At 41.7% G+C, this 26561-nt stretch overlaps 2 protein-coding genes across 15 annotated transcripts in view; both read left to right on the top strand.

Annotated features, from left to right (window-relative positions):
• Positions 1–323: 323 nt before the first annotated feature.
• Positions 324–13203, top strand: arhgap19 (Rho GTPase activating protein 19). Of its 5 annotated transcripts, XM_037097479.1 has the most exons (13): positions 324–440; positions 1758–2032; positions 2335–2415; positions 2548–2757; positions 3084–3310; positions 3558–3644; positions 3741–3806; positions 3950–4156; positions 4319–4426; positions 4539–4652; positions 4929–5030; positions 9217–9326; positions 13187–13203. In XM_037097479.1, exons 1-12 carry the CDS (start codon positions 397–399, stop codon positions 9277–9279), a joined length of 1584 nt encoding a protein of 527 aa, XP_036953374.1. In that variant the 5' UTR covers positions 324–396; the 3' UTR covers positions 9280–9326; positions 13187–13203. The 5 variants fall into 5 exon arrangements, with proteins under 5 accessions (XP_036953374.1, XP_036953392.1, XP_036953383.1 ...); XM_037097497.1 differs by lacking the exons at positions 9217–9326; positions 13187–13203 and adding an exon at positions 5424–8838; XM_037097488.1 differs by lacking the exons at positions 9217–9326; positions 13187–13203 and adding an exon at positions 5421–8838.
• Positions 9243–26561, top strand: part of LOC119018836 (slit homolog 1 protein-like) — a 56216-nt gene continuing 38897 nt past the window's right edge. The window contains exons 1-7 of one of the 10 annotated variants that reach the window (XM_037096842.1): positions 9301–9326; positions 10298–10417; positions 10610–10678; positions 13287–13550; positions 24233–24304; positions 25258–25329; positions 25455–25526. In XM_037096842.1, the coding sequence (XP_036952737.1) occupies positions 10665–10678; positions 13287–13550; positions 24233–24304; positions 25258–25329; positions 25455–25526 (494 nt within the window). In that variant the 5' untranslated portion in view covers positions 9301–9326; positions 10298–10417; positions 10610–10664. Of the gene's footprint in view, positions 9327–9765; positions 9913–10297; positions 10418–10609; positions 10679–13186; positions 13551–24232; positions 24305–25257; positions 25330–25454; positions 25527–26561 lie in introns of those variants that run through there. The other 9 variants (XM_037096861.1, XM_037096845.1, XM_037096843.1 and 6 more) reach the window with 9 other exon arrangements.

The following is a 26561-nucleotide window of genomic DNA, read 5'->3' as shown; positions in this document are numbered from 1 at the left end:
AAAGTGAAACAAACTGAGAAAGGAGTTGGAGCAAGAGGCTGGAGGCAAGAGGGTATAAAATTTTGAGATGTGTGTGATACAAGGAAATAAAAATAAGATCTGAAATAATGTTATGATAGAGTTGGCTTGGTGTTATTCTATTTATTTATTTATTTATTTATTTATTTATCTATTCTATTTATATATTGTTCAGGTTTCTTTAGTTTGACTCCTGTGGTTAAATGTTGCACACAGATGTTGTTTTCCTCCTGACACAGCTACTGAATTCAAACCGACCAATCGCAGCGAGGTACATGCAAATCAGCGCCCATACGTCACGCCCATATTCAACAAACCACCAATGGTTTGCGCGATGGGCGGGGCCTTAATGATAACAGCGGAGGATTCAAACGGAAGATGGCTGCGGGTAAAGATGTCGATGAAAACACGCATAATAGAAGGTAAATATCATTTTAAATTACACTGATAGGTCTAGATTGTCTTAACAGGTCGATAGAGTTAGCGTTACTCGCGACTGAAGCTTCATTTGACAGGATTAAAACAGGAAACGTACGTTGGTGAGACTAACTGACAAGGACTGTCAGTCAGTTAGCTCGAGGAAGTCATTTAGCTAACTAACGTTAGCTGCTTTAGTTAGCCGCTGCTTAACCTTAGAAAACAGGTTAGTCAGTTAAAACTTATTAGTAAGACGTTGCTGGCAGTTTAAATGTTATTTTGAAAATAGCTAAGCCTCTTTAGTCGGAATTATTTGCTGTTGCACCCTGAGTTGGTAGCGTTGCCATATATAACGTTTACATTAGCCAGTTTATTAAAATAACTAGCTAACGTTCGGTTTGTGGTGCAGTACTGTGAAAGTGAGCTTAATCTACTGCTCCTGTCGTTTGCTTATACGCGTACCTTTTGTTCATTTGTGGCCATAATATCAAGAGCCTCGTAACAAACCGTGCCGTTGTTAGTTTCTGTTCAAGCTTTGTGGAAACTAACTTGTGAGGTCTTAGATGATAACGGTGTCAGATCAACTGCAGGGGTTAAATACATGACGGTTACATGACAGTTTCATTTACTGGTTCTGTTCTGTCCTCTTGTTTTAACTAACCTTAGACTAGACTTGTGTTTAGCTTGACTGCTGAGTGTTTATTCTGCTGTCGTCCTGCGTTTTCTGCTTTTGTTTGTCAAAGCACATTTGTAAGCTTTGTTTTTAAATTATATATTATTAGAGTCAAGGCTTCTAAAGGTGCAGTGCATGTCAATCTTAAACGTTTAGCAGAAACTGGATTAGTTGTATCCAAAGCACGATCATGCAGACACGAAGTGAGCACACTGCCAGGAGATCAATACATCAGATTAGCTCCCTGAGAGATAAGAAAACTATTTCTTCACAGATACAGAAAAACAGCTCAAGGCTGAGGCTAAACATTCCATATGGGCTTAGAAATACCAGAGTTTGATAAAGAAAAAGTTAAATTTATTGATGAATCCAAGTGATAGATTTATGGCAGTAGGAGAGTTTATATAAGAACATGGACTGGAGAGAGAGAAAGATACCACAATGGGTGCATTTTCATGATTGAACATAAAAACCTTAACCAGAATAAACAGGACAAAACCAAACACTATTTTAATCTGTTCCAGAGGGAGAGTTTGAACCAGTTCATAAAGGAAAGTTAAGATTATATTGCCAGCTCTTTTGTGCATGATGTCTTTCCCGCATACTACGTGAAAACTGTGTTTACAATCTCCCTGTGTCTCCTCCTCAGAGGAACAGCCTGCAGCATGGTGACCAATAACGAGGAATCACCAGGGGGATCTCGTGCTGGTCGCCCACCCGTCATCTTCAACCCAGACTTTTTTGTGGAGAAACTCCGCCATGAGAACCCCGACATTTTCCTGGAGCTTGTGCTTAGTAACATCACTCGCCTTATTGATCTCCCTGGGACTGAGTTTGCACAGCTCCTTGGTGAGGAGAGCCCTAAGACCCCAACAGGTGGAAATGGAGGCTTCTTTCGTTCTTTGAACTTCCTCAAACGCAAAGGTCAGAGGTCAACAAATATGCATTGCAGAAATAACTACAACTACTAGTAGCCAACAGACCAACAGATGCTGCTACCTGTTCACTATGTATTCTTTGAAGCCCGTTTGTTTATCTCATGAACATGTGTGTTCTTTAATGTGGTCGACGAGATGTCATCAGTCAGTCATTATCAGCTCTCACCCTTGTTACCCTGCTCCTCAGTGATGAGACTTCTCTGTTGGGAGGCACATGTAGCAGAGATGGAAGAGTTATTTCTTTTAGCGGTATTGCAGTAACTCTCATCTCCTCTAATACGTTGACAGATAAAGGGGTTGTGTTTGGAACCCCGCTGACAGAAAGCTGCATTGCCCAGATCTACCAGCTCATCGAGTACCTCACCAAAAGTGAGTCATCTACACAGATTTCTTAATCACATTAGTTTTTACATCCTTTCTGTTTTGACTTTCAGAAAATAAATGCATGAACTGCAAGCTGATGGTCAGAGAAAAACTGTCCACCTGTTCTTACGCACTCAGATCTGCACGTTGAGGGACTGTTCAGGGTACCAGGAAACAGTGTTCGGCAGCAGACCCTGAAGGAGCTCCTCAATAGCGGAGCCGACGTCGACTTGGCGTCTGGAGACTTTCACCCCAACGACGTCGCCACGTTACTCAAGACTTTCCTGGGAGAGCTGCCTGAGCCCCTGCTCACACACAGACACTTCCATGCACACCTTAAGATAGCTGGTATGAAAACACTGATACACAGTCTGTTCTGCTTTTATGTACGGATACTTGGGTATTCTTTCATGTTGATGTCATTGTCTATAAGACATTTTAGTATATCAAATGTAGCATTTTTGAGAAGCGCCCTCTAACCCACGAAATTCATCAGTCAAGGTGCCAGAAATGCCAGTGATTCCATCTATAAAATCACTTCAGTACAAATGCAAGAGGAAGATTCAAATATTTGTGTCCTTTTATATAATTGTTGAGCATTAGGGAAAAAGGCTGTTTTCATAATGATTTTATTAAATCTGGTGTTGACATTCTCTCCTCCAACCTTGTTTTAGATATGACTCTGTTTGACGAGCACGGCAACAAGACTGCGATTCCCAACAAGGAGCGTCAAATCGAAGCCCTGCAGCTCCTCTTCCTGCTGTTACCTCAGGCCAACCGCTCACTGCTCAAACTGCTGCTGGACCTGCTCTACCACACCGCCAAGCAGCAGGACAAGAACAAGATGTCTGCCTTCAACCTGGCCCTCATGTTTGCCCCGCACGTCCTCTGGCCCAGACACGTAAGATCTATGGTTTAGAACTGCATAATAATGATTTATAGACCCAGGGCTTCCAAGTAAACAAAAATCGTAGAACACTTTTTTTTTTTCAATGAAACTTGATGACTAACAGGTGTCCTTATTATTTTTATTTATGTATGTATATAATTATTTACCAAAAGTGTGAAAAAAAATCTTTCTGCCCTTTAGGGATTAAGAAATATCTGTTGTTCTGACTTCTTCTTTTCTGTCCTTTCCATTCCTCCAGATGACCGCCAGTGACTTGAAAGACAATCTGAAGAAACTGAACAACAGCATGGCCTTTCTGATAAAACACTCGCAGAAACTCTTCAGGGTGATTACTGACCACACACATGCAGAGAAAACTCTCAGAACTGGTTTAATGGATAACGTGGATGAGTGACATGTCTGTCGTCTCTGTGTTGTTCAGGCGCCAGTATATCTGCGGGATTATGCCAGAGTGCATTTCAGTGGGAACAAGGCTCTGCAGACCAAGGTTGGTGAAAGGACCCCATTTTTCCTGCATAAACGCACCACTAAATGCTGAGCAGTCAGTCGTCACTTCCCCTCCTGTTTAAGATTGCCTGTTCACACGTAGCTTCCATTGAAAGTACACTGACTTGCCCTCTCCTCACTCAGGATGACCTGGAGCTGCTGGCAGCGAGCAGCTCCCCTGCCCAGCGCAGAGTGTTGCCCCTGAAGAGGGCAGCTCCTCTGGGCTCAAGCTCTCAGGAGCAGTGCCAATCACCAGCTCAACAATACACAGAGGAGGCTCTGAAGGAGCTCTTCAGACATGTTCATCAAAACATGCCGGACTCTGCCAAGAAGAAGAAACTCGTCCGACAGGTTCACTTCTGAGTTTTTATTTGTACTGTCCTACAGTTCAGTAATGCAGAAACTAAGCTTTGTCTGCTTTTGAACTTCCAAATGCCAGTCACTTTGTTTTAGAGTTTGTGCAATAAATGCCTTTTTAAATATGAAAAACTGGTTCTCTCTTTTTCTCTGCAGTTGGTCAAACAGACAACCTCAGGGACGCCTACCAGCGAGCACCACCAGGCCCCCCCAGCTCCCAGCAAGAAACATCCTCGTTCTCGCTCCTTTGGTGGTCTCATCAAGGTGTGAAGAGCTGCTCAGTCTCTTATTTTACTTAAACTTGTCACCTAAAAAAATGACATGGCGTATATTTTCTGAGCCAAAGTAATCTTTTTAAAACTTGCTCTGGTGACAGCGTAAAGCTCGGGGTGAACAGCTGTCGGCAGAGAAGCGGGTCAGACACATCTCCCCAGACAGTCTGACCAGGGCTGGAAGAAAACCTGGAAAAGAGAACGTCATCCTGCAAGCAGTAAGTCTTTTTCCTCTTTACCACAGATAGCTTATTTGTTTTTCTCCCGATAGTGTCTACACATGTTTGGCTTGTGATCTGGTCATCCAAAAGTGACATTTTTTTGTGTCACAATAATAATGCAGCTTGTGTGTGTGTGTGTGTGTGTGTGTGTGTGTGTGTGTGTGTGTGTGTGTGTGTGTGTGTGTGTGTGTGTGTGTGTGTGTGTGTGTGTGTGTGTGTGTGTGTGTGTGTGTGTGTGTGTGTGTGTGTGTGTGTGTGTGTGTGTGTGTACAGGTGAACAGCCCATTAAATGATCCTGTGTTGGGGAAGGCAGGGCTGGTAGTAAAAAACCCAGACTTTACTTTCAATAAGAACAAAGTACTGAAGGTTTCCAAGGTATGACACAAGGTATTTCTCTGTTCTTCTTCATCTAACACCACTTTACATTTAGAGGCCTTTCGTAACAACAAAATGTGTGAGAACATCCTTTTCACCCCGTAGTATTGCCTGTTGCATGCAGCTCTTCATCTAACAGCTCATCCAGCGGCTCCCTGACATATTTCAAATTGATCCGTCACTCATGAAAATGTCTCATGTAAATATCTGTCCATATCGTCTCCTCCATCACTCATTAGTTCATAGAAATATGCAAGTTAACTCGAATAGTAAAATATGGGTTGAGAGACATTTTACTGCCAGTGATTAATGTTTATGTTACTTTAAGTGTGCCCTTTTTCCATCCTTCCATCCTTCCACCTCCCTTTCCACCCTCCATTCATCTCTCAGCAGGACTCTCCCTCGGTGGCCAGGATGTGTTTCTCTCCTGCTCAGGAGATCTCACTGTAAAACCCGACACCACCTCCTCGTCACTGACAGGACTTGGGCAGTATCAATGTTACTATTCCTGTTGTTTGTCATCATATTTTTATTGTAGTTACTCTATTTTAACTGTGACTAATATATTGCAGCTTTGTCTTGGCCAGAATAGCCAAACCAAATCCAGGAACTCTTCTTCTCTAGGATGTGAGTCAGTGTTACAAACTGGAGTTAAATCCTGGACTGCAGCTTTGCTCTCAAGTGGTGTCAATGTAAAGTAATATGACTGAGATATCATCACACAAAAATCGATGATGACCTCCGTGTGTGATATCTCATAACATGTTTTTGCCTCCAGAAATGTTTCAAATTTCTCCAGCCCTGTTTATCAATAATTAAACCTAGTGTGTCGGATAGAAAATATATTTTCAGCTTTTAATTGAACTAAAGGCTTTTAGTTTGTGGGTCTGTAGGACCAGTTAAAGTCTGTAGCTGCTGCTGTGAGTGTTCAAATCTTATTTGTTTAATAGTTTTTATAACACATGATGATGCAGTTTCAATAGCTTTTGGGTTGAATCTAACTTATTTCAAGGTGACTCTTTATTAGATTGTGCATAACTATTCACTCATGAGCATCAGCCCTGAGTGTGAGTGATTTAAACAATAATCAGTTCCAAGCTTTGGTTTGGCTTCGCTGGCTTAGACCTGCATGTGCCAGTTATTATCACTTGAAACTTGTTTTTTTTAGCTACTGTATCAGAATCTATGACCACTAGCAGACTGACAGTACAGTCTGTTGTAGAGTGTAGAATATTTATACATGTTGTACAGTGTGTGTCTGTGTGTGTCTGTGTGTCTGTGTGTGTGTCTAATTTTTAAGACTTACTGGGAACTGTGATGTTTGGTTTTGGTACGATATGTTGTCTCTCTTTGGTTCCTGGATGAGAATATCAGCTGATGCAGGATCAGTGTTGTCACTTTATTTTTCAAATGTTCCAGGATTTAAACCTGATCAATCACATTTACTACACTCACAAACTTGTTAAAACTGTGACTGGGATTCAAGTTTGTGACTTTGTTAAATACAAAATTTTACATTTTGAGAATATCTCCTGGGACTTCAAATATTTTTTAAACATTTTATTTTTTTAACAGTTTCTTCAGCTGGAAGGTTTCTTTTACTTGGAGTGAAAGTGTTTGAGGGATTTGTTAAGTCGAAGGTTTAAATGAAAGTCGAAAGTGTGTTTTGTATAAATTGATGCTGGTCAGAATGAGCAGTAATCAGTAACAGTCATGTCATCTCTACTTAAAGGAACAATTCACCAAAAAATGGAGATTCAGTCATTATCTACTCACCTGATGCTGATGCAAAATTGGGTGAAGTTTTGTAATTCACAAAACATTTGTGTATTGCTTGAATTGCTATAAAACATCCAAAAGCAGCCACCAAACACAACCATACGGTCCGATCCAAGTCTCCAGAAGACCTGCGATCCCGGATTGAATGGAAAAGATGTTATTTAATATCTTTTATCAGCATAAAATTCACAATGACTGAATTTTCATTTTTGGGTGAACTTTTCCTTTAAAATGCTGTGTATGTGTTCCAGTATAGAGGAGAAACGTGTTAAGAAGAGGCCGCGCTCTTTAGATGAATCTGAGTGAAGCAAGAAAGGAACTTGACGTGTTCGGACAGTCAACAGTTTCTGTTTCAGCAAAAACAGTTTTTTGTTTATGATGGTTGATAATAAAACAGTCTGTGACAGTCATTAATATTGCATTAACGAGTACTTTTCCAAAATAATATAACAGATAAGTTTAAAATGACACTATTTGTAAGGTTGTGTGTGAGGAGAGATGATAAAGTAGTTTTCGACAGACACATAACATAAAAAATTTGGATCTGTGTTTGCAGAAAGTAAAAAATGCAACTTAATCTCCCTTGTTAAATATTTCTGCAGCTCTCAGTTCCTTCAGCTTTAGTTTTCATTGCTCGACTTAACAGACGTCTGCTTAATTTGTTGTGTTGCAAGTAAAGATGCACCAATACCAGTTCCTGATTTTCAACACCAGCAGCTAAATTAGTTTTCACTAAAAGTTCAGGCCTTGAGGGAGAAATTGCACGTTTCTCCTGCTTCTCCGTCGGGAGAACAAGAGTTCAGCTGCAGAGCTGGTGGCGATCCACCGCTCAGTTCAGTAACACCTCCACCTGAACCTCAACTGTTCTCAGATTTTGTAGAATTTGGAGAAATTCTTCACATTTGGCTTTTATAGACGATGTCTAACGTATGTCTCTGATGAAACTGTTACTGGTGCATCCTGTTTCGAAGGTGTTGTGGAAGTTGTAATGATGGGTTTGTTGAAAGTGATTGAGGTGTTGAATATGATGACCTGTAAAGTAAATGGACACTAAACCCCCTCTCTTGTTTACTGAGTATTGTACATACAGTCTGTGCAGGACTTCCTTTTTAAAAAAAAACAAAAAACTCTGACTTAATTCATCTCAGCAACCTTTTTGAGTTGGAATTGGGATTTTCCATGTTGTCTCTTCATCTTTTCCAGTCCTCTGTAGACTGCAGCGTTACAAGCCTGTTTTATTGGAGAGCTAGATTGGATTATTTGTATTTATCGCTGTTTGGGAGACTATTTTGTTCATTGTGGTGGAAATTTATGAGCCAGATTTTAAGGTACATTCGTTCTCTTTTTCCTTTTTTAATTTTTAATTTTGAACGTCTAATTTTTTGTCCTCAAGACAAGAGCGGTTACATTCTGTGTAATGTGAATTATTGTTTTATATCTGGACACAGAGAGCCCTTCTCAGCCTTGTTGTTGTTGTTTTTAAGTCTGTCAGTGTCTATTTTCTTTTTATATATAAATGTGAAACTGATGTGCTTCATAGCCACTGATGAGTTCCTCTGTACACTGTGAGAACAATGGCATTACAGATCATAGTTGGAGGATTTTGAGTCCCTTTTAGCTGAATGGTTAGTTGCACCTTATTTCTTTTGTTAATTAGAAGTGTTAAGCATCATGTTATCAGGATACAGATTTATCTTCTCATATGATCACAATAATCACAACTCTTCCAGTGTAACCATGAATTCATCTGTGACTGAACTGTGGTAACCTTTGTTTTTTTTGTATTTTAGTGTAAAATAAGTTAACCCTGTACATTGGATTCCTTGGCAAACCGCTTTGGATTAAAACTTTTTATGTTTCCTACTCAAAGTTTGTTGTTATGTTTGAACTGATTTGTCTTTGTTTTTTGTTGCATTTGTGAATTGTATGCTGGTGTAGGTAGTCAGTATGAAGACTTTTTTCTTTGTGGTGCTTCTTTTGCCCACTAGAGGGGGCTGTGAGATAAAGTGAAGGTCTGGTGGAAAAAATACAAAGTTTGTGTCTTTAGTTTGTCAACTATACAACTGCTATAATAGTTTTTTGTGTCATGAAACCTTCATGAGAAAATACCTGTTTATATCCCACTTAAAATGTTTCTTGGCATTTCATGATTGTGATTATATGTAATTTAAGTAACATCAAGAGTGAAGTGTGAACATTTTATTTATGTAAGATTTTCTCCAGTTTTCACATTCCATGAACAAGATGAATTCTTTATCTTTATTCATTATTTATCGTGTTGTTAAAGCTTTGAGATCAATCTGTGTATTGTTGTGATGTTACAATAGAGTTTTAATCAACGTTAATTCTTACAGTAATGGTAATATTATATCGATACCCATCGAAAAACTCTGTGTCCCCTTTCCAGGAAGGTCAGAGGTCAGGCTCAGCCAGTGAGGTGTTCCAGGAGCTGGTAGGGATTCAGCAGTGAAGAGTGATTCTGCTGCCTGAGAGACGATCTGTCTTCTCTTTAAACAAGTAATTTCCTTTAAGTCAAGTTTATTTTGGGAGCAAAGCAAACCAAATAGGGATGAGCCATTTGGGATTATTATTATTTTTTTTTTTTCTTGGGATAAGCGATAATTTCTTGCTTCTTACTGCCCATACCAATAACCAATAATCACATTAAACCTCTAGTTTATGCAGCCCTGATGGTAAAAACAGCTAAGATATAGCAGGGAAGATGGGTGATTTATTATTTACAGCTCTAAAAGGATTTATTGTGTCAAGCTAAGACTTTCTCCCTCGTCTCTGAACACAACTGCAGCACACATAATGCCATATTCAAGTGTGTTGTCATCTTCTGAACTTCTGAAAGACAAAACCCACTCTGGTGATGACGCATACAGCTCCTATCTACATCGTGTGGCTCTACAGGAGTTCAGCAGCTCTGTTGTTGAGTGTTGAGCCTTAGAATTGGGACAGCCTTCGCCTGGTGTTGTGATGTAATTGGCCTTCAAATGCTCCTTCAAAGGATGCAGACCCTGATTTGAGACAACGCATTTGTCATTGTCGTTCTTCTTCTTCTCTGTGGTTATTGGCGGCTGGCAAACCAACTTTAAAGGTGCATACCGTCATGTAATGTATGAAAATGCTGCACTTGTTATATTGTGCGTCCCTGAAACCAAATGCTTGCTAAAACACAGCCGTAACCAAAATGAGACGCGAGTTTACTGAGATAAAGAACCTGCACCGACCCTCAGTGAAAGGATCAGTGAAGCATAGTTTTAATATGGTGAACGTTTACCTATATTTAAATATAGCTGTTTGCTTTGACAGGAAATCTGATTTGACAGGTTCCTTAATTAGAGCTGGGCATTAGGTGTCCCCTGCAGTAAAACTGTTGTAAGGCTTTTTATTCAGGTCAAGTCTAATGCTTAATACAAACCGATGATTTGGAATGGCTTTATAACAGTACAACAAATGGATATTAACCTCTATTTTCGCAGTATACCAGGGTATTTAAACTTCACCTGAAGAGGAGAGCAGCTGCTGTTGAGGAGTACGCTGTGGTGACAAAGTGGAGCTTCAGGCAGAGAAACCTAACTGCCACAAGAGGGAGACAAAAGGTTTTTACTCCAGCTTTAAATTGTCTTTGACAAATTGATTAATCGACCGATGGTTTCAGCTGTATAAATGTTTTGTCGTCTGCTATAACATGAAACTCATTATCTCATATTGTAGTTATTTCTCTCACGCCTGCACCGCATACAGTTAGAAATGGTAATGTATTGATTAATTGTAAACTTTTCTCTTAACAGTCACATCAGTTGGCCAGCATTCTATCCGGTGGCTTAATTGATCAAATCAACCAAAATGGAAATTTATCGGTGAGGCTAATTTCATGATTAGAGAACTGCTCTTGTGTTTGAGTCATTAGGAGGTTTTGTTATTATGATATTAAATCACAAGGTTTTGTTGAATTGACGCGCTAAAAACAAAAGCATCTGCTCCGTCCTTCCAGAAATCAATTCAGACGCGTCTGGAGCAAACACCCCCAAACCACCACCCACCCCTTCCTCAGAAAAAAGCTATTAAGGCCCCAGCAATAAGGGGGTCCACCCCCCTGGAGATGTCAACATCTCATCCCTCCCTTTGTTGCAGATTATCGCTGAATGAGTCTTTCAGTTCAGCCGCAGACGGGCTCTGCCTGTGGCCAATTTGTTTTCCATCACTTCTGAAGAGCGGCTGGTTAAATTAACCCGTCATACTGAGTCTGCAGGGAGAAGACAAAGTGAGGCCACGAGCAATAATCACTCATGTATGGTGGTAAATAAAAAGCTGGGTAAACTGTGCCCTCCAGTCGCTGGTCGTCACACTGCAAACAAACACTAAATCTAATCTGTTATTCAGAGGAAATGTAATTATACTCCTCATAACCCTGTGATGTATCAAACAAATCACTGATGATGGAGTGATGAATATGAAAACGGATGCAAACAAAGCAAAAACACTGAAGAAAAAGAGTCTGTTATTATTTTTGCCTTTCCCTCCAATATCTGAGATCTTTATGAACCTACTTAATCGGTCATACAGTTCATCTTCTGAAAGGTTAGTTGATTACTAAGACAAAACATCTAAATATTTGCAGGATTCAGCTTCTCAGATCAGATAATTTAAGGATTTTCTCTGTCTTACACTGAAAAATTTAATATCTTTTTATGTTTGGACGAAATAACAATTTGAACCAATGGCTTCAACTTCAAGAAAGAGAGTTGATTTTCACTTACATCTGGCAATTTACAGCTCAACAACTAATGGGTTGATTGAGGAACATCCCCACAGATTAATCGATAATGAAAAACATTTTAGTTGCAGCACAACAGTTTTTCGTTTTTATGCCCTAAAATGTTGTAAACTGTTTTGTGGGGCTGCACAATTAATGGGAGTATTATTCAAATCACCAAGTGCTGCAGTACTGCAGTGCAGCAGAGACGTGCTGGCTTACAAATCTTTTTCTCCACATGTTCTTTTGGTACAAACACCAATGACTGTCACTATTTTAATATTGTTTTCGGTGAAAATGAGCATTCCCACCAATCTGAATATCACGATCACAGTATATGATTACTATCATTGTTTTTTTTTCACGTCTTGTAGCTCTTCTGTTTTGGTGCTAGATTTATGTTTCCTTGGCTCTGCCCTTCACTTTATCCGGATTTTCTTCCCTCTGTTCCTTTGGTAATATGGCAATCACAGAAAGCTCAAACCAGCGTTTCTTTGGAGATTAAAAAAAAAAAAAAACTCAGCCAGGCTCCATTTGAATTTCAGAGCCTTGCCAGTGAATTCATAATAGACTTCTGAGTAAGCTCTCTGGCAGCTTATGGCATTCCAGTTATGCCAGTCTCACAAAAAAAAAAAAAAAAAAAACCCTCCCTCCCCAACTAAGCCAAGTTCCTGCAGCCCGGTGTGCTGCCTTGGCACTGAGCTGTGGCAAAAAAAAAAAATATGATCCCATTTAACACCGAGCAGAACTCCCTCGCTGCTTCCTTTTATTTCACATTTAATGTTTCGCTCCACAAATTGTTTCTGTCTTCGCATTTTTCACTGGAGCTCCCCGGTCGGATGCTTCAGGGTGATCACGATTTCCTCTCCTCCCTCCCTCCCTCCTTCTCTCTCTCCCTCCCTCTCTTCTCATCATGTCCATGCAGCCTTGGGGTCTTTTCTTCCCCCAGGGGAGGAGAGCGCATGTGGGCGAGAGAGATAGACAGATAAAGGGAGAGGGGAAGAGAGAGAGAGAGAGAGAGAAAAAGGCTGCCGTCACTGGAGGTGGTGGCTCCTGCTACCGCTGTCACTGAATAGATGTGAGTTCACTCCGGGTGCTGCTGCTGCTTGTGTGTGTGTGTGTGTGTGTGTGTGTACATGTATGTGTGTGACTGGGGGGTGGCGTGGGAGGAGTCTCTGTGCTGTTATTTGTAAAGGCTTTTGATAGATGATTGCTGTGTGTGTGTGTGTGTGTGTGTGAGATAGAGGGAGTGAGGGAGTCCCCCCCTTTCTTTTTTTTTTTTTCTAGTGGCTCACTGTTCAGTGCACAATGACTCAATGAAAAGTGGAGGGGAGAGGCAAACACACTGTACGGCTGCACGGGAGAGGGAGAGAGGGAGAGAGGGAGCAGAGAACACACGGGAGAGTAGAAGAAGAGAAGCCAATTGGAGGGAGCTCTAAAGCCGGGGACAAGAAGAAGATATACTTGTCTTCTTTTTTTTTGCCCTTTTCTCGTTCTCTCTCTGAAAGGCCACTTTGGGATCAAGTGGTAGCTGTTCATTCCAAGCTGAACTTCACCTGGCCGTTGCTGCTGCCTCTTCAAGCATTTGACTCATTGCACTTTCTTACTACAGCATTTTTTTCAGAGGTTGAAGAGGTGGTGGTGGTGGTCAGTCATCCCAGGGAGAAGGAAAGGTAAAGGAAGGGGAAGGATCTGACGGCTGGTTTCTGCAGTGTGCTGCAGGAGAGCAGGATGCCTGCGGGGAGAAGCGTGGATGGAGCTGGGTCAGGAGGCTGTGGGATAACGGCGGCCCCAGGCCGGGCTTTTCGGTCTGGGCTGTGGACGATGCTGGCGTGGGGTGTCCTGGTGCTGGTGGCTGGACAGGGAGGTGTGGAGGCGTGCCCCGCTCCCTGCAGCTGCCTGGGGAACACGGTGGACTGCCATGGCCTGGGGATCCACTCCATACCCAAAAACATCCCCAGAGGGACTGAGAGGCTGTGAGTAGTCATGCTCTGACCACGTGTGTGTTCAGATTCTTCTATACTTCCGAGGACCAGATGGATAGATGAGGGGAATCCTTCAAAGTGACGGCATGTTGCTGCTCCTCACTTAAAGGAGCTAGAACGATTTGGTTTCAAGACCAGATTTTAGGTTTAGGCTTAAGGTCCTCACTAGTATAATCAAATGTATATATATCTGTGTTTGCTTTCAAGTTTTGCACATATTTAACTTATATATATGAAGGAAGAGAACAGGCAGCTGTGTGTGTGTGTGTGTGTGTGTGTGTGTGTGTGTGTAGTGATCAAATTAATTATTAGTGAGACTCGCGCTGTTTGCAGTTATTTCACATTATCTTTGTGTTTGCGGTTGGCTGCAGTGTCTCCTCTATCATGCTCCCTCTGTTTAACCTCATATCATGCACACGAGCATGCATGTAAACCCCCATTTCACACTAAGAGGAAAAAAAAAATCCAAGGATATCATCTCGTTCTCCTCCTTGCTCTCTTTTAATTCTGTTCTCCATCAGAAAAGTGTATTATAATCTTGTGTATGTCCTGTTAAGTTCCTCCGCCTCTTGTAGAACAAGTCTAATTTGGAAGTAAAATGGAGAAAACAAAGTGTACTGCAGATGTTCATCATCACATAGGGGGATATTTGTTTGGTTTATATTTCAAGCTGTACATATGATTGAGACTGTCAAATTACTAAAAAGGCAGGACCCAAGCCATCACTGCAAAAAAAATCAGATGGTTGGTTTGGTCTTTAAACTGTATCTTATCTGAAAGACGTTCACAATTCCTTCACACATTTATGGCATCAATCAAGTTGTCAAATAAAGATAACAACACTGTTTCATCAGCGAGCCATTGGCGCTGCTTTATAGACTAACATCAGCTAACTGTACGCCGACCCTACCAGTCTGCAACGCCACTACTGGACTTGTTCTTGTTAGACCTTTCTTCATCCTACATCGGGGAAATTCACTTGTGACAGTAGCAGGTAGACAGACATACAGTAAGCTGATATATGCCATCCAAGGGGGAGACTTAAACATTTAAATACATCAGATTGTGGGACAAATCATAAATTGGCAATCACAGTGTAAGGGTAGCTTAGTGGCTAGTTATAGTTATAAAGCAAAAGACCATAATTCATTCAAACAACGTTGAGTTCTATAACCTACCCGCAGGTGTGAACGCGCAGAATAGTGCCGTACCAGGATTGTACCTCTGGCGTTACAGATGCAGTTTTCACAACTCTTTGATGAATGACACACATCGCTGTAATCAAAAGTTTTACTTTAAAAGACTGAATTGATATATCGATCCAATTTTCATGAGACTTACAGGAATCCAGCTTCTTGTCACTGGCTGACAAGATTGGTGGTGTCCTGTGTTTCCCAGAGAGCCAGATAAGCAGTGGGACCAAAACAAATTTTCCATTTGAAAAAAAAACAAAACTTGATGGTCATTCCTCTTTTCTCAACAAACCTAATGTGATGTTGCTGCTGTCTGGTCTGCTGGGACACAGTTGGCGTTTTTATTGGTTTCACTGCGTGTTCTGCAGTTGATTTCTCCTCGTATGATTGCTGAATGTTGGTGCAAATTGCTGGTACTTGAACGATCACCCGCTGTTTGATTCTGATGAACTGCCACTGTTATTCACGCTACTGCAACATCAGGTCTGTCATCTACTTTCCTGCCAATTATTCACAGAAACAAATGCACCCAGAAAAGCGAAGCATGTCACCTGCATCTTCAAGTCTTGTACTCGAGAAACTTTCATCTTCTAACCTCAAGAAAAACCTACAGAACATTGCAGTGTGGACTACGTGTATATAAATAAGGAAACACTCTCAAAAATCGTTTTCCCTCCCGCTCTAAGTGTGTACCCTATACAGTGTGTACTGTATGGGACTCTCAGTGCAGCATGTATGTGTTTGTACATTGTAAATGTGTGTGTTTATTTCAGGTTCTAGAGTGCCTGTGTGTGAATAATTGATGATTGTCAGGGGTGCCAGCAGAGATACATTATCCTGCCTCCTCTCTGGTTTACTGTAGCGTGGAGGATGTTTTCCCCTCTGAGGCTGATAGCTTTATGATCGGGGATGCAGGCTTGGGCCTCCTGGTCAAAGAGAAATGGCCTGGAAAAAACTCTGAGCCTGCAGACCCACTTGCTCGTTTGCCTTTTTACATGCGGAGATAGTAACCATTCCCTTGCTGGAGGTTTTTTCTTGTACAAAGTGACAGAGTGGAGAAACTGGAGAAAATACCCCGAATAGATCAGTCTCAGGTCATATTGGTATAAATGTGGGTGTTGTTTCATTCAGTAGAGCAGAAAAGTGTTATTTATGTCATGAACTTTAAACAGAATTTCATTAGTTTTGAAAGTTTACGCCGGGATCGGTCACACAGTGTCATCCTGATCCTGGACCGATGCAACAGCTATATGATAATCAGGCAAAAAAAAACTCAGATGCCATAGCTTTTGATGTTCATGATTTAGGAAGTTGGTCACTGGCCCTTTCTGCTGGCTCACCTTTGCACATCACACTGGTCGTTATAAATCACAATCGCAGTTGGTGTCTGGTTAACAGGTAGCCTTAAATCTCTCTCAGCAAATCTTGGCCGAAATTTAAGGCTCTGTAATCAGGAAAAAACAGACATCCATACCCGAATGTCTTGGCTTCAGTTTTCTTTTTCTCCACATTTTAGAATAAATGTGTCATGTTTGATGGCATGTTCTTTAATTTTTATTCATTTTTACTCCTGGTCTGTCCTGAGCCTGGACACACAAATGCCATTACTGTACTCGACAAACAAAAGTTAAATTGGTGTGAGGTCTGGATATGGATTGTCCATTCTGAGCTACCATATAAACATGGCGGTGCAACATGGCGGACAGGAGTCTCAGATGATTATAAACTAATGAAAACACAATTATGAATGTTATCTCGCATTTCTTTCAATAAATATCCTTTGTAAAGTTTATATACTGGACTTATCGCAACAAAAATCAATATACATTTTTCTGAGTCATGTGAACTGACCCTTATAACAAATAAGACCTACGCTCAATGAAACGTAACTCCGTGTATGTAAACATGCCCAGCGTGACCTCTTGACCGCTGATTCCTCCTCCCAGAGCTCTCGGCTCCCGTCCTGTGGACTCAGACAGGCTCTGCCCCGCAGTGGAGAGGACCAACTCATTAAACAGCTATTTGTTAAAGGGCTTGTCGCCCAATTAGCATGTAAAGTGATCTGAGTGTGTGTGTCAGCTGGACAGCTAGCCACTGGGAGAGAGATCAGTGGTGTGTGTGTGTGTGTGTGTTAGGGAGACAGAGTGTGTGTACAGTATTCCCTGGGAGACAGGCGGCAATAAGAGGGTCATTTATCAAGGTGACTGCACCAGTTAAACTAAACACCCCCTCCTCGTTGGATTGTCATGGCAACGGTGAAAAATGGATGCCCCTGTGGGCCCTGATGAGCATGGTTACTTGAGCTGAGAGAAGAGGAAAGTGTGTGAGAAAGAGAGAATGTCTGTGAATACACTCATGAACGTATTCTCAGGTAAAATCCAGTGTGTGAGCCTCATAGTTTACTAAAAGGCTGATTATAGCTTTAAATGTTTAAACCTGGGCCCTATTTTAACATGTTTTGGTGTCTATATGACTTACATGTATGAAAAGTTTTCAAATTCAAATGCAAAACAGGCAAAAATGGCTGCAACGTAATCCTTCAGGGCAGCCTCGACCGTCAGAGAATGTCAACTAAAGCTGCTTGTTGTTGCCACTGACTGGATAAGATTGTTATTCTAATGGTCCAACAACAGTATGGAGAGAGACACAGACAGTTTGATCTTTTTTGTTAAAGGAATAGAAACAGGCCAAGCAGGTATTCTCAGACCACAATAAACAACATGAAATAAATAAAAATAAAATAAAATATCTATATAAAATCCCTCTATTTCATCTTAAGTAGACAGATTTAGATTTAGAAGCCTACAGGCTTTTAAAAAAGTCTGATTCTGCAAAATGGCTAGATTTAAAAATTCACGTTTGTGGTGTGCGTAAGCAGCCAAACAAAAACTAGATGCAGATAACTCAAATGGACAGAGTTTGATACTGAACGTCTCCCAGTTTTCACTGTCATTGGCGAACCTAAACGAACCGGACTCAAAACCAGGAAGAGGAAATGTTTAAATAAACTCTGTCGACGTGTGTTTGTACGTACAGGAGAGAGTGAGGAAGTGCAGGTCGAGGTCTGCGTCGGACTCAGATGTTTCATCAGAGAGACTTGGGTGTGTGTGTGTGTGTGTGCGTGCGCGTGTGTGCGTGTGTGTGCAGTCACCACTCAAACACAGCACTCAGTCACACACTGTGCTCTCAGACTGTGACTGTTTATTTCTGTTTCTGAAACATCATGTTATAAATTGTTCGCGACTCGCTGAGAAAAATAATAATCAAGCTACACATGTATCTGTGTGTGTGTGAGTGTTTATGTGTCATTATGTGTGGCTGCCAGCGAGGCAACTAATGGAGTGTGAGGAGGATCTGACACACTGTGCAGAGAGTGAGAAACTGATGTTGCCTCATGCACACTTGGACACTGAACACACACAGAGAACACAGTTCTGTTTTTTGTTAAATTTATGAATGTACTGATTTTTTAATTCAGTGGAGATTTGACCTAACCTACACTGACTGTGACTTCCTGGGAGCTTTATGACTCTCCAGGAATGTTGGCCTCGCTGGTGATGACAGCTCCGTACAAATGACAGACCTCACTGTGAAAATGTTTCTTGGAGAAACTGTCCACAGCGAGGTCTGCGGACCATCCTGAGGAACCTGGACATTGTTTCTGGAAAGAACTCAGGAAGCATATGAATGTTTTTGATATTAGTGCTTTAAGCAACACCTCAAGGTTTTGAGACTGTTCCAGTTTCTTAAAAACGTAAAAGTAACCAAACCCTTGAGTCCGACTAGATACTACTACAACAGGTATTATTGAAAAGTATGATAGATTTTTAATACGTCAGCTGATAAAAAGCTGAACTCTTTCTTTTACGTGAATTATTGTCCTTGTGTTTCATTATCACTCCACGGTCCTTCCCTTCCTGTCTCACACACACACACACATGCGCGCGCACACACACACACACACCATTTCTCAGTTCCATTACCGCTGCCGCCTCAGCTTCTCCCTCTCTCTGTCCATCTCTTTTAATTATCTCAACATTTCCCCCGCAGCCTCTCAGTGGGAAAGATGCTGCTAATGAAGTGTCATTAGACCTGAATGTGTGTGTGCGTGTGTGTGTGCGTGCGTGTGTGTGTGTGTGTGTGGTCGCTAACATCAGACACATCCACTGTGCTGCATCTGGGGAGAAAGACGGGATGAGGAGAAGGGAACAGAAGGACGAGGAACAGGGAGGAAGAGCTGTTTAAGGCTGTTGGAGGGAGGAAGAGGAGGAAGGTAGCAGGGAGATGAAGAAAAAGGAGGAGGGCTGGTGATGGAGGGGAAAGAGGAAGGATGATGTGAAGGAGGTTTTACAGAGAGGAAGAGGAAGAAGAAGGTGACAGTGAAGATTGTTCTTATATCTGCAGTACAGTCTAGTGTTGACTTGGTAATTATAACAGTATAGTTCGGTTTTAACTTATCAATAACAGCTGGTTGGAAACAACATTCGTACCGTCCTGGGCAGGAAAATGAGTTTGTCCAGATCAGCAGAATATTTGCTGCTGCCACTTTTTGCTTCATTCACCAAATATCTGGGTGGGATACTGGTCCATGGTCAGAGTTTGGTCCAAATGAACCGCTCCAGGGCTGGTTGGAAATGTTCCGCTCAGCAACATTGTACTGATCGCTCTGTTCTCATATGACCAGACAAAGAGAGAAACCACCCCAGGGTTGCATAGAAGGGCTCTGAATAGGTATTAAGAAGGGTTTGTGGGAAGTGTTTGGAGCAGTTACCATGGTATTTGTGGATTTCTGTCCTTCACTTTGTTTGACTTGGTGTGAGTGCGGCCATTTTAATGGACGTTTTCACCAAATATTGACACCAGGGTCCCGACGATGTGATTAGGTTCACGGATTTGTCGCTTCCACTAGGACTGCAGTGTGGTTTGTCCGAATGTGATCAAAACCAGCTTGAGAAACACTGTTTTTAGATGTGAATCATGTCAAGCAGGCTGCAGATCTGTAGTAAGTAGATGATGGAGCAGTGTTTGGTTTCTTTCTTGTTTATTCAGACCAGTTGAGACTGTATACAGTTGCTGTGTTTGTGCCTCTCTCTTCAGAGGCTGTGGTCTTGTGGAGAGCAGGATTTTGTTTGTGCTCGTGACCACTGTATCTTGATACTGTGATGTGCTGGTGCCAGCATCCTGCACAGATGCGCAATTGATTTGCAGATTAAAATGATCCATTTGCATCGATCGGCCACATGTATGCTCAAATGCATTCTACTGCACCGTGTGTTCATACGAGTCGTTCAAAGGATTTTTTTAAAATGCAGATCCGGATGGCCGGTATTTTGAGCTCATACGTGATGTCTATTTTTGACCAAATATAGATTTTTAACAATCATATTCAGTGTTGGCTCGTGTTTAGATTTCATTGATTTCATTATGATTGTTTATATCTGAATCATCGTAGCTTCGTGCCTCTTTATTATACACACTGGACGCCACTTCCATGTTCACGTGTGCCATCATTCTAATGTTCTGCATATTGTGACAAAAATATAATAATAATAATAATTTATTTATTATTTTTTAATATTCAAAGAAATATAGCAATTTCTAATCAACCCATATCAGTTTCAGGCTTAAACGAACAGCCATGTCTGGTTTAAGCCCTCCCCCATTTAGAGCACTAATAAGGATACAGATAATTTAGTTGGATGTACAGACACTGATATTAATGTGCTGCTCACTTGGACGTGTGACAAACCTGGATCTGTCTGCACAGCAGGCTGCAGTGCTGAAGGCTCAGGGTGAGTTTTTCACCTATTCACTCACTCTCAGCCTCTTCAGCATAAAGCACTAAATTGGTGAGTTTTTGTACTGATATCAAAACAGTTTTTTCTACAAAATCCTACTTTTTCAATTTGGAAGAATATATAAAAAATGATGTCAACGTAAGCAAAATAATCAAGACAATCTGACGCTCAACATGTTTTTGATCCTCATGTGGATTCAAACAATATTGAGGTTTGATACCCAGCTCTGCTTCAGGGTAAATGTTTCTACCCACTGTACATTTTGCCCACAACACACATCTCATCATGCTTCCCTCGCCCCCCTCCTGTTCTCCCTCCATGTCAGATCTAACAGTGCAGAGCAGAGCTGAGCGGATCAACTGCCTCGCTGCCCACTGAGGCTGTGGTTGTGTGTGTGTTTGTGTGTGCGTGTGTGTGAGACGCGTTCTGCTTTAATGAGCTATTGTTTGGCAGAGTCGCCACTCGAGGGGAGTCTGTCGCTCAGCTGACCCCTGACCCCGCCATGCTGCACAAAACTCAATTAACCACGCCTCATCAGGGCCGCGTTTGTCTTCCTCTCGCCCCTCGTGTCTCCTTCCTTCTCCTCATACAGCAAAGACAAATGATACAATCATTGTGCAATTAGCGGCTGGTATTTTGGGGTTTCTGAGGGTCTACACATGCTGACACAGTGTGGGACAATGTGGTCAGCCCTTGTTGGACTGTACATCCCTCTCCCTCCTGATGCCTGTTTTGCCTGTGCGGTCTAACTGTCGGGGTGATTTCACACACATCCAGGGAGTGATTCTGGACCCCCCGCCACGACCCGTCTCTACCCATCCTTCCCTCCCTCCGTCCCAGCCAATCCCCTGCTTCCTCCCAGTCCCTCAGAACTACCTCCTCCTGCATCGTCTTGACTCTAGTGCAGCAATCTGCCTCTCCAGCTCGTGTGATGCTGCACAGAACAAGGCAGTTACTTTTTGGAGAGTGTGGTTTTCTGGAGCAGCTGTGAGAGCCAAAGCAACACACACTGCCACGACTCTCTACCAGAGATTTTTGGCCAAACATCATGATGAACACTTGAGGGTTTATTAAAAATGTTGGTTGATAACATGCATCCAATGACAGTCGAGCATTGGCAGGAGGCAGAATGTGTGGCAGCACCACTTTCTCTGTAGAGAAGAAAGGCAAATTTATGTCTGTTCTTTTCTAAATCCCTGTCATTATGATACTCTGCTCTCTGATTCTGCTGGCTCCTTAGAGAGAGGGTGAGGATGGCATGTGGTGATTGATCCACAGTAACAGTTTATCAGATTGGATGAGCAGCAGATACAGAGCAAAACACAACAACAATGGAGGACAAACTAGTGGATCCTGGAAATCATAATGAGCTGTGTCATTTTTTTTTAACCCTTTGAAGACAGAATGATAATCGATTAATCCTGAAAATAACTAGGAATTAATCAATAATTACGTTTATGTATTTTTTTTTTTTTTCATTGCAGTCTTAGTAAAATTGCACGTTCTCCAGGAGAACATTACCAGCAGAGGAGTTGTCTCTAGTGGATATGCTTTATATTCCTACATGCACACACCAAGTGTGCACACACACAATTGTCACACACTGTCTAAGTTGGTCAAATCAAGTGGGGATTTTCCAAAGTTAGTCTTTTTGGGACAAAATTCCCTCTTGTGTTGCTGTTGCTCAGCCGCAGCTGTGTGAGGAAACACCGTCAAGGGAAACAAAAAGATGGAATTTTGCTTTGAAAAGAATAAAACTTGAAAAGATCGCCTCTAACTCCGACTGCTAATGCCTTCAAGTTATTTTCAGCCAAACTTTAGAATACGTTTTTGCACACAAAGATGGTTTTTACTCACGTGACTTTACTTTAAGAAGGGAGTGTTTTCGTGGTCAGGAGAAATGATTATAGCAATGAAACACTAACATATTAAAACAAATGTGTTGTAAGAGGAGCAGCACATCGTTTTCATTGCTACTAATTTAAGAAAATATCTGACATTATCATAATGAACTTAAACAAAGAACAGGAGTATTTTTAGTACCCAAAGGAGACTGACAGCCCGACTCTAGTAGGTAGACCCACAAGTAGGCTGTCCAAACATGTAGCTCAGCCCAAATTTAATGATAAGACATTTTTATTCAATTCAATTTGAACAAAAATAACAAAAAATGCCTGAAATACATTAGCAACCCTGCTTTCAAGTTGCTATGATTTGCAGAAAACACCTGGAACGCTGACAAGTGTTTTTTGTTCAGTGCAGAGCTCATTTTCTCTCAGTATGAAAGTGTATTTTCTCCCATTTTCATCGTTGTCAGGTGTTTTCTTTGTATTTCCATTAGCGTGGATCCAGTTCACACACCCAAACCACAACATCCACTCTCTCTCTTTTACACAGGACGGGACAAGGTCACACTCTGCTCCACCCTTTACAGTAGTAGGGGAACATGACACTCCACACACAAACACAAACACACACAGAGACACACACAGGTACGAGCGCAGGGTTCGGTTTACCTCTCCTTCCACAAAGCCTCGTGGGAAGAGTGACATCATCCCTTCTCTTTCTTCGCAAATGTCCATCAACGCAGACAATGAGGTCATAGGGTTAAACCCCCTCCCGCCAACAGCAGCCTCTACGACTGTGTTGGATAGTGTGCCGGGACAAGGACTGTATAACATAACACACACTGACAAAAGTTTATACTTAAAGTGTGTATAAAAAATGGCTGGAAACTCATTTCGTCATTTTGTCTGCAGCCTCTGCTCTGAGTGACTTGGAATGAGTGCAACAGAGTAAAGCTTTAGCAGAGAGAATTTGAAAAATGGTTGTATGTCAGCGTGAGTGGAGGAGGAACACGATACTCCTGTCAAACAGTAGCTGTTTCATCTCGGAAGGAATCTCATACTGTACGTCTGAACACATGTCTGGTAGAAACAGTCTCCTCAGTTTTCTCACAACTTTAAGCTGCGGATTTAGAGTTTTAAAAAAAAAAACGCAGATTGTCCTAAAAGTGAACTCCCACTAAAAGGTTTTTCTACAAACTGAGTGAAAATACCTTCAAAGACCAGAAACAACGTGCTGTACAGAGATGTTTTTACAGTGTGATTTCAAAGAAAATTTCCTCGAGGAAAGATCTTCTTTCCTTTTTTTTAACTCCAAGTGGAAGAGCCTGAATTTGAGGAGACCTCTGGTTGTACTTTATTTATTTAATTTTCTTTACAGCAAAGTAAAAACTAGCAGGAGTGAGTTCCACTGAAGCTTAATCTGCTTCTTTTGTAACACTGATCAGGACAGAAGCTAATATCTGAACACCTGCACAAATACAACCCTTCACACATGCTGACACCCGATAGTTGGCAACACGCTGAATGGGTCGAACTGTTGATGATGGACGTTACAACATTTTCTGATGGTTTGACAGAGCTGTTAATCTTTGACAAAGCTACAAAGTTACTTTCATTGTGGATTATTCTGTCAATTGTTTTCTTGATTAATCGATTAGTTGTTTGTTCTATGAAATGACAGGAATTGTTAAAAATGTCCATCAGTGTTTCTAAAGTCCAAGAGGACATCATCAAATGTTGTGTTTTGTCCACAGCGTATTACGGTCCTGATATTGACTTCTGTTCACGGTTTGCTTCCTGTTCTCTAATCTGTTGTTGTCCCGTTTGTTTTGCAGCGATCTGAATGGAAACAACCTGACAGTCGTCACCAAGACAGACTTCTCTGGTCTCAAACACCTCAGAGTCCTGTAAGTCACAGCCACATTCACTCATTCAGCTGCGTGCACGTTTAAATATGTACATTTACAATTGAAACCAGCAATCACAACAGTTTAGACATTTTACTAGTTGTTTTTTTGTTCTTTTCTTTTCTTTTTTTTCCTTTTAAACATACGATATATACAAATACATTTCTGGAAAATAATGAGCTGGAGCTTCTGACGTCCGTCGGGCTCTTTGTTGACAGCTCGTATGCATTCAGCAGAGATTCTTTCCCACATTTCTTCGGTCTGGCAGGAATGTGGGAATCATGTCTGTGGCCCCATGAAAAGCCGAAGGGAACAGAAAGATGCTTTGGCTCAGCCGTGACACATGAGCCACCCTTAGGTGCTTGTTTGGTGTCAGTGTCATTCAGATTAACAACAGGGAGGGGTTTATCTGCGACCTTTTGACCTGGAAACACGGTGCCCTCTGGGAGAGGCTGCACTGATGCTGGTCTCCTGCGTAAACCTGAGGAGGACCGGGCCTGGGCTGAGTGTCAGTGATGGACATGAGGTGTGAAAAGGCAGACGTGCCAGGGACTAATGACATCTCCGGAGGCCTGCTCAAAACAGATTAGCGGCCCGCTGGGAGCCCGGGGCTCGTTGCTGTCAGGAGGGGATTGAGTGTTACACCAGTGGTTTACGATGTGGAAGTCTGTGGAGTGTATTCATCAAATGTACAGACCCCAGCAGCAACTGTGGGAGGAATGATGTGTGTTGAGTCTTCGTTTGTTCAGTTTGATTAATGAGAAGGTGAACAATGTTACAGTTGAATTAGTTTGTGTGCAGCGTGTCAATATTAATACCATTTGTTAAATGACAGCGTGTTATTGGGCTCCATTATCATTACCAAAACACAGAGCACACACAAACAATCTGTGCTGAATGTTTGTTTTTTATAACATATTTATCTTCTTCTTTTTTTTAAATTTTTATTGCAGTCATCTGATGGAGAACCAGATCGGTAACGTTGAGAGAGGAGCTTTTGATGACCTGAAGGAGCTGGAGAGGCTGTGAGAACACACACACACACACACACACACATTCACACACATACACAGTACAAACACAGAGAATCAACTGACGACAACTGTGACATTTACACGTTTTCTGATCCAACATGTTTTTATTCACCCAGTCGCCTCAACAAGAACCGACTCGGCCAACTCCAAGAGCTGCTGTTTCAGAAGAACGAAGCTCTGTCTCGACTGTGAGTCCATAAAAGCTGCACACTTAATCTGATCTGTTCTCTAAATCTCACACCTGCTCCCTCTGTTGCCCCTTTTCTCAAATGAGCTCAGATTCTTGAACTGGTCCCATTTGAAGATTATTGGAACCTTTGCATTTTCCACCGAACCAGTCCCCGTTTCCACCAGTTTTGTGTAGAAGATTTATAATCAAGGATGCAACATCAACAGAGGGCGTTGCACAGCAATCTGTAGAATATGACTCGCCCACTGCAGTTTGCTCTTCAGTTCAACGAAAGCCTGAAAGATTTTTTAGGCTCATGGCATGTAAAAATTCAATGTGAAACAGGAATGGAACTGGTTCAGTGTTGGTGGAAAAGGCATATGACGTACCTCCTACTTTTTTTTAAGGTGCAGCTACACAATATAAATGTTTGACAGTCCACGGTTGTATTTGGGGACTGAGTGCTGGTTCTGGGCTGGTGCTAATGCTAGTGCTGGATAGAAGATGGTTCAAGCTGCGAATCATTTGACAGCAGGCATTGAGAGCCACCGTAGACTCAGATCATACAGTCACTGTGCCTCTTCTTGCACTACTGTTGCTTCGATTTGGGGTCCATTAGGACCCGTTTGTCTTTATTCTCCCATGGATAAATCAGAACATGCTACACTAGCTATTGTTTTAAAAAAAAATGGCAGTCATCGGCAGTTTTAATTGTTAATTAATTGTTCCTTGGCCACGATAACCTCGCCCCCAGCTCCTGACAGAAGCGGTTCTTTGTTTTAGACCAGCAAAGTGTTGGTGCTGCTGTGGAACCGGTTCTTAGGTTGTCGGAACGCAGAGAACTGGTTCTAGATTAGGAACTGGCTCAGTGTTGATAGCTGCATCCCATCGTTGTCATTAGAATAATTTCAGCGGTTGATTAGAAGTCAGACAAGATGAGACACTGATGCCTGACAACAAGAATGACAATGAGGAGGGAAAATAGTGGACGTGCCGTGACTGAGACAGAACTGTGTTATTATCCATAGTTCAGAGTAGAACCACAGCTCAGCCG

Source organism: Acanthopagrus latus, chromosome 1, assembly GCF_904848185.1.
Source record: "Acanthopagrus latus isolate v.2019 chromosome 1, fAcaLat1.1, whole genome shotgun sequence".
In the NCBI taxonomy this organism is placed as follows: domain Eukaryota; kingdom Metazoa; phylum Chordata; class Actinopteri; order Spariformes; family Sparidae; genus Acanthopagrus; species Acanthopagrus latus.
Note: the sequence above shows the minus strand (reverse complement) of the source record. Positions and strands in the feature narration are given on the sequence as shown.

Bases quoted from the DNA above. Each gene is read 5' to 3' on its own strand.
- arhgap19 (XM_037097479.1), top strand. From the start codon at position 397: ATGGCTGCGGGTAAAGATGTCGATGAAAACACGCATAATAGAAG. The intron at 2,758-3,083 runs GTATGAAAACAC...ACCTTGTTTTAG, and splicing joins TGCACACCTTAAGATAGCTG to ATATGACTCTGTTTGACGAG. The intron at 3,807-3,949 runs GTTGGTGAAAGG...CTCCTCACTCAG, and splicing joins ACAAGGCTCTGCAGACCAAG to GATGACCTGGAGCTGCTGGC.